The 12,744-nt window shown below is 32.9% G+C and overlaps 1 protein-coding gene across 1 annotated transcript; it reads left to right on the plus strand.

Moving 5' to 3' along the window:
• Window positions 1–1,904: 1,904 nt before the first annotated feature.
• LOC132033034 (uncharacterized) lies at window positions 1,905–11,798 on the plus strand. Its single transcript, XM_059422882.1, has 4 exons — window positions 1,905–2,984; window positions 3,508–3,845; window positions 9,783–10,710; window positions 11,195–11,798. The coding sequence occupies exons 1-4, from the start codon at window positions 1,934–1,936 to the stop codon at window positions 11,521–11,523; spliced, it is 2,646 nt and encodes an 881-aa protein (XP_059278865.1). The 5' UTR covers window positions 1,905–1,933; the 3' UTR covers window positions 11,524–11,798.
• The last annotated feature ends 946 nt before the right edge of the window (window positions 11,799–12,744 follow it).

Below are 12,744 nucleotides of genomic sequence, written 5' to 3' on the forward strand. Positions count from 1 at the left end.
ATGAGGAATAGGACTAGAGAAAGTAAAACAGGAGGATTATTAAAGTCTTAATCAGGCAAGTCTGTTCTCCCTCGTTTAATTTTTATTTCAATGTTTTCCTTAAAATGAAAAGCATGCAATAGCATATCGTCGAATACTTTATAACTAGCTAGCTTTGGTAAAACTCATTTGGTAATGCAGGAGAAAGTAAAACAACATTACTGACTTCCTGTGATTGTTCGGTTCGCTTAATAAAGCTAAAATATGCAACAAATATCATAGTTAAGCTAATATTGCAGTAAGAGATGGTGTGTTCAATTGAATAGTTTATTTAAAGCAAATTACATAGTCGATACATATAGTTCACAGGGTCGTGCGGTTTTGTTCTACCTTCGAAAAATTGTGCACATAATTCTTCATTTTTGGAGAGGATAAAACTCACCAACATGTACCAAAAGCCGCATACGGTCTCCAATGTGTAAGTAAACTTGAGTATTCATAACAGTGTTAAAAGTTGGTTCTCTTTTGTTTCAACAACATTTGATTATAGAAATCTTTTTCTCTTTGTATGTTTTGTGTAGAATGAAGTTTTCTCTTGATTATAAGAAAAAGAAAAATATTAATTTCATAATCTCGTAAAAAATGTGTTTCATTCTTTTGCTGAATTGCTTATGTATAATTTAGAATATAAAATGGTACCGCAATTAGCGAGCTGGAAGAAAAAAATTCAAAAACTCTCCTACTACAATTAGTATAGGACTATAGGGTATCAATTGTAACGAGAGCACTTACTAGTAATATTCTAATTAGTGAAGTGGCGTCAATCAAAATTCATGAGAAATTAGTAGGTCTGTTTTAAGAAAAAACAAAACGAGAAAGAAAAACAATCCCACGTCTAATGTTCGATACCATCTCGACATGGCTTCTGCAACAAAAGACCATGCTCATGGCCTTGCCTAATGGTTGATCAAATTTCTGTTATGGTAATGAAGTTTTTTCTGTTAAAAGTGCAGATCCTTGAAAGCTTGAACATCAAGAGAAATTAAAGGAAAACAACAACGTTTAAATATTACTGGATGATCAAACTGTAATACTAGAGTAAACATGAGTAACTAATAAATATTTTCTTTAAGATGAAAAACAAAGAGGCAGGAAAAAACAAAATAGTGCAAGGACTCCAACTCTTTATAGCATAAATTTTCTTTGTTTTGCTCCTCATAACAAGACTTTGAGTCCATTTGGATTGGCTTATAAGTTGCTTATAAGCTGTTTTCAGCTTTTTTGAGTGTTTGATTGGCTAGCTTAAAGCCATTTTGTGTTTAAAATAAGCCAAAAAAAATAATTGGGCCATTTGGCTTAGCTTATCTAAAGCAGCTTATAAAATTTTTTTAAACTTATAAAAGACGCTTTTTTTAAGCCCATTCAAACAGGCTCTTTGTTGAGGAATTTGCAAGAAAATATAAAAGTTAGAAGAACCAGATAGTACGAAGTGAAAACGATATGGTGTGAATAAAAATATTAGATACATTAAAAGTGCACAAATTAAATTATTCACTTTTGGGAAGAAAAATTTATCTAGGATTGTGACAAAGTAAAGAAAATTAGTTAACGAGGGTCTTTACAAAACGAATAAAGATATATGATCCTCGTATGACCCTCTGTATATATACATGGGCGATTCTAAAATAACATAGAGGGGATATGTTATATTTTGTAGAGAGTCATTTAATCAATTTACCCGACAATTCTATCATAAAAAAATTCTTTACATCTAAGTTTTGTTGTAGCATACTTATTATTAAGAGGGCTTGTTATACATTTTTATGTGGTATCAATCTTTTTTTTCTCTTTAATGATTGAATGAAATAAACTTCAGAATCTGCTCGGTCCTGGCTTCTATAAATTCATTCACTTTTGACTTCCTTCAACAAAGGTGTTCATTCAGTTAACAACTATGGCTGTTTTTTCAGCTAAGGCCCTACTAATACACCCACTCTTTGTTCTAGTACTTGCCTCATTCTTGGGGCTCAGCCATGGAGAAGGCACTGATCCAATCCTCTCAACTAATCTTATTTTTAGTGATGGGCCGGAAATCCCACGTGGGCGGTCGGCATCACCAGCACCACCTACCCCCTCACCACCACCACCACCTCCGCCGTCACCACCACCACCTCCACCCTCACCCTCACCCTCACCATCTCCGTCGTCACCACCTAGACGATCACCATCACCATCTACGCCATCACCATCGCCATCTACACCATCACCAGCACCAGTTCCGTCGTCACCATCACCACCTCGACAGTCACCATCTCCGCCTACGTGGTCACCATCACCAGCTCCATCGTCGCCACCTACGCGTTCACCATCACCAGCTCCGTCGTTAACACCTACGCCGTCACCATCACCACCTCGACAGTTGCCATCACGACATTCGCCTCCGCCGTCAACTAATGATGTTGCTGCTGCTGTTGCAGCTGCTATTGCTGCTGCCCAAGCTGCTGCTGCGGCCGAAGCTGCTGCTGCCGCCCAAGCTGCCGCTGCGGCCGAAGCTGCTGCTGCCGCTACTGCAGCCGCAGCTGCTGGAGGTGCTTCTTCAGGCGAAGCTGGTGGTGGTCGACGCCCATCACCACCATGTAAGCCATCACTTCCGTCACCACCTGATCAGTCTGCAAAGAAACCACCACCTTCACCAGCAAAGCAACCACCACCACCACCTTCTAAGAAATCGCCTTCACCAGCTCCTCCTCCATCAATCGCTAATCCACCAGTTATGGCACCATCACCATCACCAACTGCTCAGCCACCTGTAATATTAGCACCATTTCCATCACATGCAGCGAATCCACCCCCTATTCCACATATACCAACACGACCAGTTAAGCCGCTTACACCTTCAGCTCTTCCCACCGCCAAGCCAGCTCTAACGGTCAATGGTCTTGTTTACTGTAAATCCTGCAACAGCTATGGGGTTCCCACTCTCCTCAACGCTTCCCTACTCCAAGGTTAGTCCACACACTTTTTTCTCCTCAATTGTTACATTTATACTCATCTACTTGCAATTACACACAAAGATAAAGGTGCTGAAATCAGAAGATTTAAATTTGATGGGTTCAATATTTAAATATTTATTACGAAACAAATTACACTATTGAAATCTTCAAATTCATCATTTAATATCTTTAGAAATTTTACTAAATTTTTACATGCATGTATTTATATACTGTACTTTGCATGTGTTGAAACTATTAGGTAAGTTCCTGAACCTATTTATCGTATATTGTATGCTATAACCGCCATAATCCGTATAGTTTAGAAGTTTAGCTTGTAAGAGGAGGTCAATTCAATTGCTGTACGTAATTATTTTATAAGTAACCTTTATCATATAAATATTTTGTTATATAACATAAACTCAAGACAAAATGAAATATGTATCTTTGATTTCCTTCTTATATCATATTGTAATCATTTTTCTCTTGGAATGAAACTTACATAATTCAATGGTTGTACTAATTAATATTCTTGCAGGAGCTTCTGTGAGGCTAGTTTGCTACAACGGAAAGAATGCAATTGTTCAATCGGCCACGACAGACAAGAATGGAGAGTTCGGGATCATGCCCAAATCTTTAAGGGGAGCAGATATAGGAAAATGCAAAGTATACTTAATGAAATCACCAAATCCCAATTGTAATGTCCCAACAAACTTCAATGGTGGAAAATCAGGTGCTTTATTGAAACCTATCGTACCCCCTAAGCCACCGATTGTTACCCCTGCGGTACTCCCTGTCCAACCACCCATGTCTGATTTCTATAGTGTTGGACCTTTTATATTTGAAGCATCAAGTAAAATGCCATGCGGAAACAATTAAGCTCGAAACCATGTGAGAGATATAGGGGAAAAAATTGAAGATTAAGAGATCAGATTGAGTTTGTGGTGGAAAATCCTTCTTTTAATTTATATAGTTTAAAAGGAAGAACCTTTGTACCACTATACAGAAATCAATGGAGTAGCAAAAGTCAAAATTAGATACTATATCAAAATTAATAATTTGAATTATATTCGAATGAGCGAATGACTTTTGGTAATTTTGAATCTCCAAAATTTGTTTGCCTAATGACATGCATAAATAAGGACATAGATGAAGTATTGATGTCAAAAAAAAAAAAAATACATGAAATGAATATGAACATACATCTGTAACACAATTACGAGATGCATATTTAGGAGAAGATAAGAGTGTTGTGAAGGGGTGAAAATCATTTACACCCCAATTTTGCTTTAAAAATTAAACTCGCCTTTAAACTTTGAACAATAGACATTCTCCCTTCTTTATCCTAGTTGGCTTTTTTAAATATCTATCTTATTACATTATCAAATTTTGTCTTCTTTTTTTACTTCTTTAAAATCAAGATATTTTTCTTTTTTTTAACCTATATAACAAATTTCCTATAAAAAATTAAATATTATTTTCTGGGCGAAGAAAAAAGTGAGAAGTAAATTGAGTATACAAGTTAATGATGTTTTATAATGAAATAAATTAGCTGAATAAAAAAATTAATTTTATTATTAATTATCAAAACTCTAATATCTACTTATACAAGTGAAAATAACCAGTAATAATAACTTTATAAATATATTTCAATGCATGTAATACAAAAAATATATTAAATAGAGACAAATTTTCAAAAACTATTTGTATATATTGTAAATGAATTTTAAATTATAATTTAAGAAATATTGACAACCAAAAACTTGTTGATTTATATAGACAACAAACAATAAGAGAGAAGTGAATTCATGTACATACATCTATACATACTTAATGCATATAATATTGAAATAACAATCTTAAGAAATAGCATTAGATTTTGTGACAAATTCATAAAAGTTTTATCCTACTTATAATGTTAATTTAAGAATCTACAAAAACCTATGTTAAAAAAAAATTATATAGTATAATATAAAAGTATATTACATAAAAGGAGGATTGAAATAACAAGGGTGAAATAGACAATGCACAGAATAAAAGGAAGAGATCAATGTCTATTGTTTAAAGTTGAGAGCGGAGTATGATTTTTAAAGCAAAGTTGGGGGATGAAAATGATTTAGACCCGTTGTGAAGTTATTCTGTATTTTAAATTGCGTGACAAAAATCCTTTTTCCTTTTTCCTTTTCCTTTCCCTAGTTTTAGAAGGAAGAATACTTTATACCACATTCTTTTTTTCATATTTACTACTTATAATTAATGGACAAACAAATGAGATCAGAAGACGTTGAAAATACGGAAGAATAAGACCTATTGTTGAAATTACAAACTGTTTCCTCGAATCGTAACCCGTGATTATCAACCATTAAAACATCCGATGATTTTGTTACCAGCTTTTAGCAATTGATGATTTCGGTTTTAAATATTTGAAAAATCTCAAAGGTACAAAATTTTCTTAGCCCGTAATATAAAGAATGAAGGGAAAAAAACATAACTAGGCAACAGTTAAAAAATAATTTCATGATGATAGCAGCATTAGTTAGTTTTCATTTCATAGCAAGTAAATATTAACTTCTCAAAAAGAATCCCTAGAAGTAAGCCTGAGGATTAGTCCCAAAAGAAACTGTTCCTATTTTTTTGGACAAATTATTTATCTTACATAACTAAAACAATCACTCAATTTATTTTTCGTTCTTTCCTTTCCTAAGATGTATTTTGCAGATAAAATAAAACTGCCCAACCTTTGTGTATATATCTAATAAAATAAAACTGCCCAACATTTGTGTATATATCTAGTTATACATACATACATACATACATACATACATATATATATATATATATATATATATATATATATATAGTTTTTTGTAAATATATACTTATACCATAAATATATATGGTATCTTCACAAGAAATAGATTTATACTAAATATACATGGTATTTTTCAATGAAAAATATTTTTTCATGTAACATATTTATCTCATAAATATGCATATATTTTCAGTATAATAAAGATATAAAGATATGTAACATATATATATATATATATATATACAAGCAGAATATAATAAAGATATACAGTATAATAAAGACATACATGGTATGATAATATAATATCTTTGAAATATATTAAAGGTATATTTTAAAAAAAATTGTCCAACATTTTTAGTCTAATTATAATTACATTATAATAAAGATATACATGGTATAATAAAAGACATACATGGTATAATATATATAACCAAACTGAAAACATGAATAACTAGTGGTAAACAAATTTCTTCATTGGAAAGGAATATGTACATTTTTTTAAAAAAAAAATCAACCATTAAGAAAACTTAGTGGGTATTTATTTAGTAATAATACAATAAGGAATATGTACATATTAATTAGAATGTAAACTAATTTCTTAGTTAGTGAGAAAAATGATGATGAAAGAGGAATGATATGTATTAATTAGGATGTAAATTACTTAGTTACTAAGATGATGAGAGATTACGAACAGATTTATAAGGATTGAAACAAATCCCTGATTTATGGAAATTCATCACAATACGTATGGCTAAATATATATGAAGCTCTATTTTTGAAAGAAAAAAAGTAATGTGACTTTTGAAAATATTTATAAAATACTTACAAATAAATTTCTCAAGAATTGAATGGAAGAAATTTTCTAATGACATAATTGGTCCGCAACTAATTATTGCATGCAACTTGCAAGCATTCACTTTGATACTGGATGACGTTGGTAGAGTTTTCGCGGGAAGCCTATTTTGACACTGTCACTTAATCATTAATGATTTTTTTTTAAAAAGTTGCAAATTTACTCACTTTAGACATGTGGTGTCTAAAGTTAAGCTTGACAAAATCTAACTTTAGACAATTACATATAAGTGAAGTTCATGCATTATACTTAAAGTTCCAGCAAAAATGGTCAGGCTTCACTAATTTTTGTCTATATATTGAAAGTTCGACTTTATCATTTCGGGATTTTATATCATTGCGATGAACTTCGAGTTTCGACCACATATGATTGAAGTTCAAATACTTTAGTCAAATGTCCTATTAGATGTTATATGTCTAAAATGTGCGAACACAAATTAAATGATGAAAGTGAGAATATTTTAGACTACCTCAAGAGAATTTATTTGGCAAGTTGAACTGCTGACTCTTCTTTTTTTCCTAAAATCAGCAACTAAAAAAAACATCAAAAAAAATATGACATATTAGTAAGAGCACTGCACAAATTAAAAAATCCATATATATTTAATAGCATAATTGCCAGTATTGCTTTTTCTTTGTTGTTTCTATTATGTTGTATTTTGTTTTAAATGCCACAGATACTTTCTTTTCGTCTCTATTTTCTTATCTTTTACCTTGCTGTTTACTAATCTATTTAATAGATAAGCCAGGGAACATTATAATTAAGAAATAAATAAAATAAAATTTGCTAATTAAGATATATATATATATATATATATATATATATATATATATATATATATATATAGAAACACGGAAAAAGGATAAGAAACATTTTACATTTTTTTTTCCTTAAAAAAAAACAACAACAATTTTTTTGGTTAATATACGTTGGAAAAGTTGAAATTTAAGTCCCCATCATAGTGTCTAAACAATTAATTTTTATACATTAAATTTTAGAAAAAGCTGAAATGTTTCATAAAACTTTTTATTTGTGGGGTCCATATTTACATGGCATAAAAAAATTGATTAATATTGTCATGTCAAATTTCTTTGATGACACATTTAGTTGATGAAAAGAAGTTGAGTGAATTGATGTCACCTCAAAATTGAGCCTCCTAGCTCAAAAAGAAAAAAAACGAAGGAGAATCATTGGGATTTTATATAATTGTGCATCCCCTATGTCGTTGTTTAAAATAATTTTTTAGTCTACCTGATACAACAATATCTCTTCTTTTTCCTGAAAAGCACAAAATAATTAGAAGGTGCACATAAGCAATCCATACTATTGTAAGAGCATAATTGCATGTCCAGGTATCTAATTTTTTTTTTTAAATGAAATACATTGTTTGTACTAATGGGTCAATGTATGCTAAGATTGTGATTATTCTGAAAGTAAACAGTAAAAAGAAAAAGGATAAGAAATATTTTACATTTTTTTTCCTTAATTTTTTAACAAGTCGAAATTTAAGTCCCGAGCATATGAAACAATTTAACTTATTGACTATTTTTATAAAACTTAGTAACAGATATTGATGAAAAGATGAAAATGTCACGCAATCTAGCTCAAGAAGGGGTGAAAGGAAATGCCCATGTCGTTATTTAAGTGTCAACTGATACAGCATCTGGGTCAAAATTAATTTATGTCTATTAATACTTATGAAAGAAATACCTTGTTAGACACGGTGATGGATTCAATATATATGTAACACGTTATTTAAACTATTACTGGGAATATTAGTGCCTTAATTACAATTAGATTTTGAAATTTTATATTTGTACTTTAATACATCTACAGAATTGAGAAAAGACTCAGCCAACCCCATAACATCTGGAATATCTGGAAGTGATGCCTACGTACTTATTATCTGGAAACATACAATAGTTCATAATACTATTACTGGGAATATTAGTGCCTCGTGCTAGTGACTAGTGAGTACGTGTATATCTGAATGTACAAGTTCATAATACTAATACTTACAGACTTGCAGTATCCCAAAATGATAGATCAATGTATATGCTCGTGACATTATTTAGTATACATTAATGTATATGCTCATGTTCTATGTCAGTCACAGTATTCTTAGTTCTGATGATCACAGTATTGTTTTTAATTTCATTTAAAACATCCAAAGTCATGTATATTGCACATTGTATCTGACGAAATCGAAGCTGAAATGAAAAAAATATAGACCAGTTTATTCTCTCGTGTTAATGACGTCAACATTAATTACTGTGTTATTTCAAGAACCAGCAAAATGAGAAAAGAAAAACAATCTCATGTCAAATGTTTGGTCGATTTTAAGCCAACTAAAATACTCTCATCACATGGGCTTATACCGCAATGAAAGATAATTTAAATTTCTGCTATGGTGATGGAGTTCTTTCTATAAAAATGCAGGTCCTAGAATGTTCTTAAATCAAGAGAAAAAGGATTACAACCACGTTAATACCAGAATTCGAAGAATTATAGGAAAGGATGGGAATAAAAAGTTTAAAAAATATATATAATATATTATGGCACACATTAATTAAAGTGCAAAATGCAAAGAACTCGTAACCTAATGATTTACTTGTTAATAGTTGATGTTGCATTGCGATCAAGCTGATACTAGCTGTCTCTAACGTTAATCTGCTAGAGGGAGAATGATATAACACGAGAACCGTTCACAATGGAAACGTCCTTGGAATCTGCGAATTAATTAAGAAGCATTATATTCGAGGAACTTGATAGTCCACAATTGTCGTATAGGATTTAACTTCAATTCTAGCATACATGGGCAACGTATAAAAAAGAATTATATTATCAGGCTAGATAAGAGATACTAACAAATACGTATAAGTTATTTTTCATAAAACGCTAAATTAGTTAAGGTACATCAGTACATGTTATAATATGTTACAGTGTACGGAGTATTGATAGTGCAAAATTATCTTAGACGTACATACATGTATGTTAAATCCCAAATGAAGTACAGTATATGTTTCAATTTTTCATTTCTTTTTACTCTAATGACATAAACTTCATGATATGCCTTTCAAAGCTCCTATAAATTCATTCTCACCTTACTTCCTTTTACACGCAGTTGATTTCAGTTAATTAACAAACTATGGCTTTTACATCAGTAAAGGCCCTAGTGCTCCTACAACTTTCTGTTTTACTAGTAATTAGCTCATTCTCAAAGCTCAGCTTTGGTGAAGAAATTGAAAGCTGGTCACTGGACGATCATGGGGATAATGAAATCATATCAACTACAGGCCGAAGCTTTTTTGGGAAACGTCCTCCCTCTACCCCTAAGCCATCACCATCAACCCCAGCTAAGTCACCGTCACCGCCAGCTAAGTCGTCGCCACCACCATCACCGCCAGCTAAGTCACCACCACCACCAACTCAGTCGCCACCACCTCCGTCACCACCACCTAAGTCACCACCTCCGCCGCCACCACCACCAACTCAGTCACCACCACCACCTAAGTCACCACCTCCGCCACCACCACCAACTCAGCCACCATCACCGGCTCAATCACCACAACAACCACCTCCACCGCCTCCACCACCAACTCAATCACCACGACAAGCACCTTCACCGTCACCAACTGCTCAGCCACCAAAACTACCACTACTTCCATCACCACCAGCTACTCAGCCACCAATAAGGCAACCACCACCACCATCACCAGCTACTCAGCTACCATTAAGGCAACCACCACCACCATCACCAGCTACTCAGCTACCATTAAGGCAACCACCACCACCATCACCAACTAATGAACCGCCAATATTTGAGCCACCCACTGATCATGAGCCGCCATTCATTGAGCCACCACCAGTTGATCAGCCTCCATTTGTTGAGCCACCACGTATTATAGTAACACCATTTCCACCAACTCTACGTCCACCAATTACACCACCGGTTCAGCTTCCACCACCATCCATTCATCCCACCGGAAAGCCTCTAATCGTCGTCGGCCGTGTAAATTGCAAATCTTGCAGCAGCCGAGGACTTCCCACTCTCTTTAAAGCTTCCCCACTCGAGGGTTATTTCACTACCTTCATTTCTCTTCATTACCATATCATTCTATTGGCAACTACTAAAACAAATTAAAACAACTTTTATACACGTTAAAAAAGAATAATTATGCCAGATAACCATCCTTAAAAAATAGAATTACGAACCTAGAAAATAAGGCATGTTATTATACAACATATGAAACTACAAAACGACGAATGCAACCTTTGTGGAATTTGATCAGCTCAACGTGCATGTGAGAAGCTACTAAAATTTTAACAAATAGTAGTACTATAGTATTAGCTGAGTGCTAAGAGCCTTAAAGAACATTCGAACTTGTCAAGCTTTAAATAGTCTTTGATATGCCTTTAAAGATGCATGTACGTGCAACACATCTTTAAATTGTTTGGGCATATAATTAGCTAAATCTTGAGTTAAGAAACTACTTTTAATTACTTCATTGTTTTCCTCTTCTCATTGAGCTTACATTGTGTTGTTAATTTATGCTGCAGGAGCTTCAGTGAAGCTAGTTTGTCACATGAACGAAAGGAAGGCAAATGTTCAATGGGCATTGACAGACAAGAATGGTGATTTCTCGATCATGCCCATGTCTTTAACCAGAGCAGACGTCCAAAAATGCAAGGTATACTTAGTGAAATCACCAAAACACATTTGCAATGTCCCAACAAACTACAACAATGGAAAATCTGGTGGTGTATTGAAACCTGTCCTACCACCTAAGCCACCGGGTAATCCAGGCCCTGGTCAACCGCCCATGTTTGATTACTTTGGTGTTGGGCCTTTTATATTTGAAGCCCAAAGCAAATTCCCATGTAAATAGTAATAATTAAGCTCTTCAATGAAAATGAGGTGAGCAAAGAAAGGAAAATAAAGTATGAATGGATAATTGAGTTTGTGATGGGAAACCTTTTTTCTTTATTTCTTTCTAATCCTTTCTGTAGTTTACAAGAAGAAAGGCATAATCTCTACTTCCGCTAGAGAAGAATCAACTTTGGATTTTCAGTAGCAAAATCCAAAATTGAGATTCATAGGGATTGTAACCATTACACATTCACTTCGAATGCAAGAACTATTACGAGGTTATGAAAATAGAAATTTGTAAGAATTACTTAATCTTACTTTCTCTTAGTTTTCACTGTATGACTTTAACAACCTCCAAAAAAACATAGTGTGCTTTGATCGAAAAAAAATTGGACTAAGTCTTTTACTTTTACTTAAGAAAATGAAATAAATGACAAAGTTATGTATTAAAAAGCCATTTGATGACCGCGATTCAGTTTGACTTTTGTAAAGTCAACGTGGACAAAGTTAAGCGACGGATAGAAAATACCTAAGTATTGTCATTTTCTCAAGATTGTCATGAATTCATGATTACTTATACATAAATAATTACAGATGATATATATTACCACAGGATTTAGCATAGTTTGTTTGAGCTAAACACATCAGCTGTTCCTTGTAATCTTTTATAATGATGCTACTCTTTTGGTTCATTTTATACGATGATGTTTGAGTGAATATAAAGTTAAAAAAATAGGAGACTTTTGACATAAAAGTTAAAGATGCAGAAGTACGAAAGTATCGCTAGAATCTTGCAGTCGAAAACGTGATACGTTATTCCTTGCTAGTTTGTTAAGAATAAAATGAGAATACTACAATAAGCGAGTGACTATATACAAAAATGTCTCAATCCTTTTCTAAATAAACTAAAAAAAAAATATATCATATAAACCCGAAATATATAGAGTATTACGGTTGGAATACTAAAGTTAAAAATAAGTTTACCCGCAGATGATATTTACATTAAATTGGTGAATGCAATATATGAGTCTTTTTCACAAATAATTATTACTTAACTATGGTAAAGTGACGTGCATGTCACTTTAATTTTTTTATTATTAAGATTAAATAATTTAAATTTAATATAAAAATAGAGAGTCTGAGATAATTCCAATCAATATAAGTAGCGTGTACTACCAATCTACCAATTGAGATAGCTACTAGGCCCCGGCCTGTGCTGATCCGGAATGTCAGCAGTGGG

Source organism: Lycium ferocissimum, chromosome 10 (genome assembly GCF_029784015.1).
Source record: "Lycium ferocissimum isolate CSIRO_LF1 chromosome 10, AGI_CSIRO_Lferr_CH_V1, whole genome shotgun sequence".
Taxonomy (NCBI): Eukaryota; Viridiplantae; Streptophyta; class Magnoliopsida; order Solanales; family Solanaceae; genus Lycium; species Lycium ferocissimum.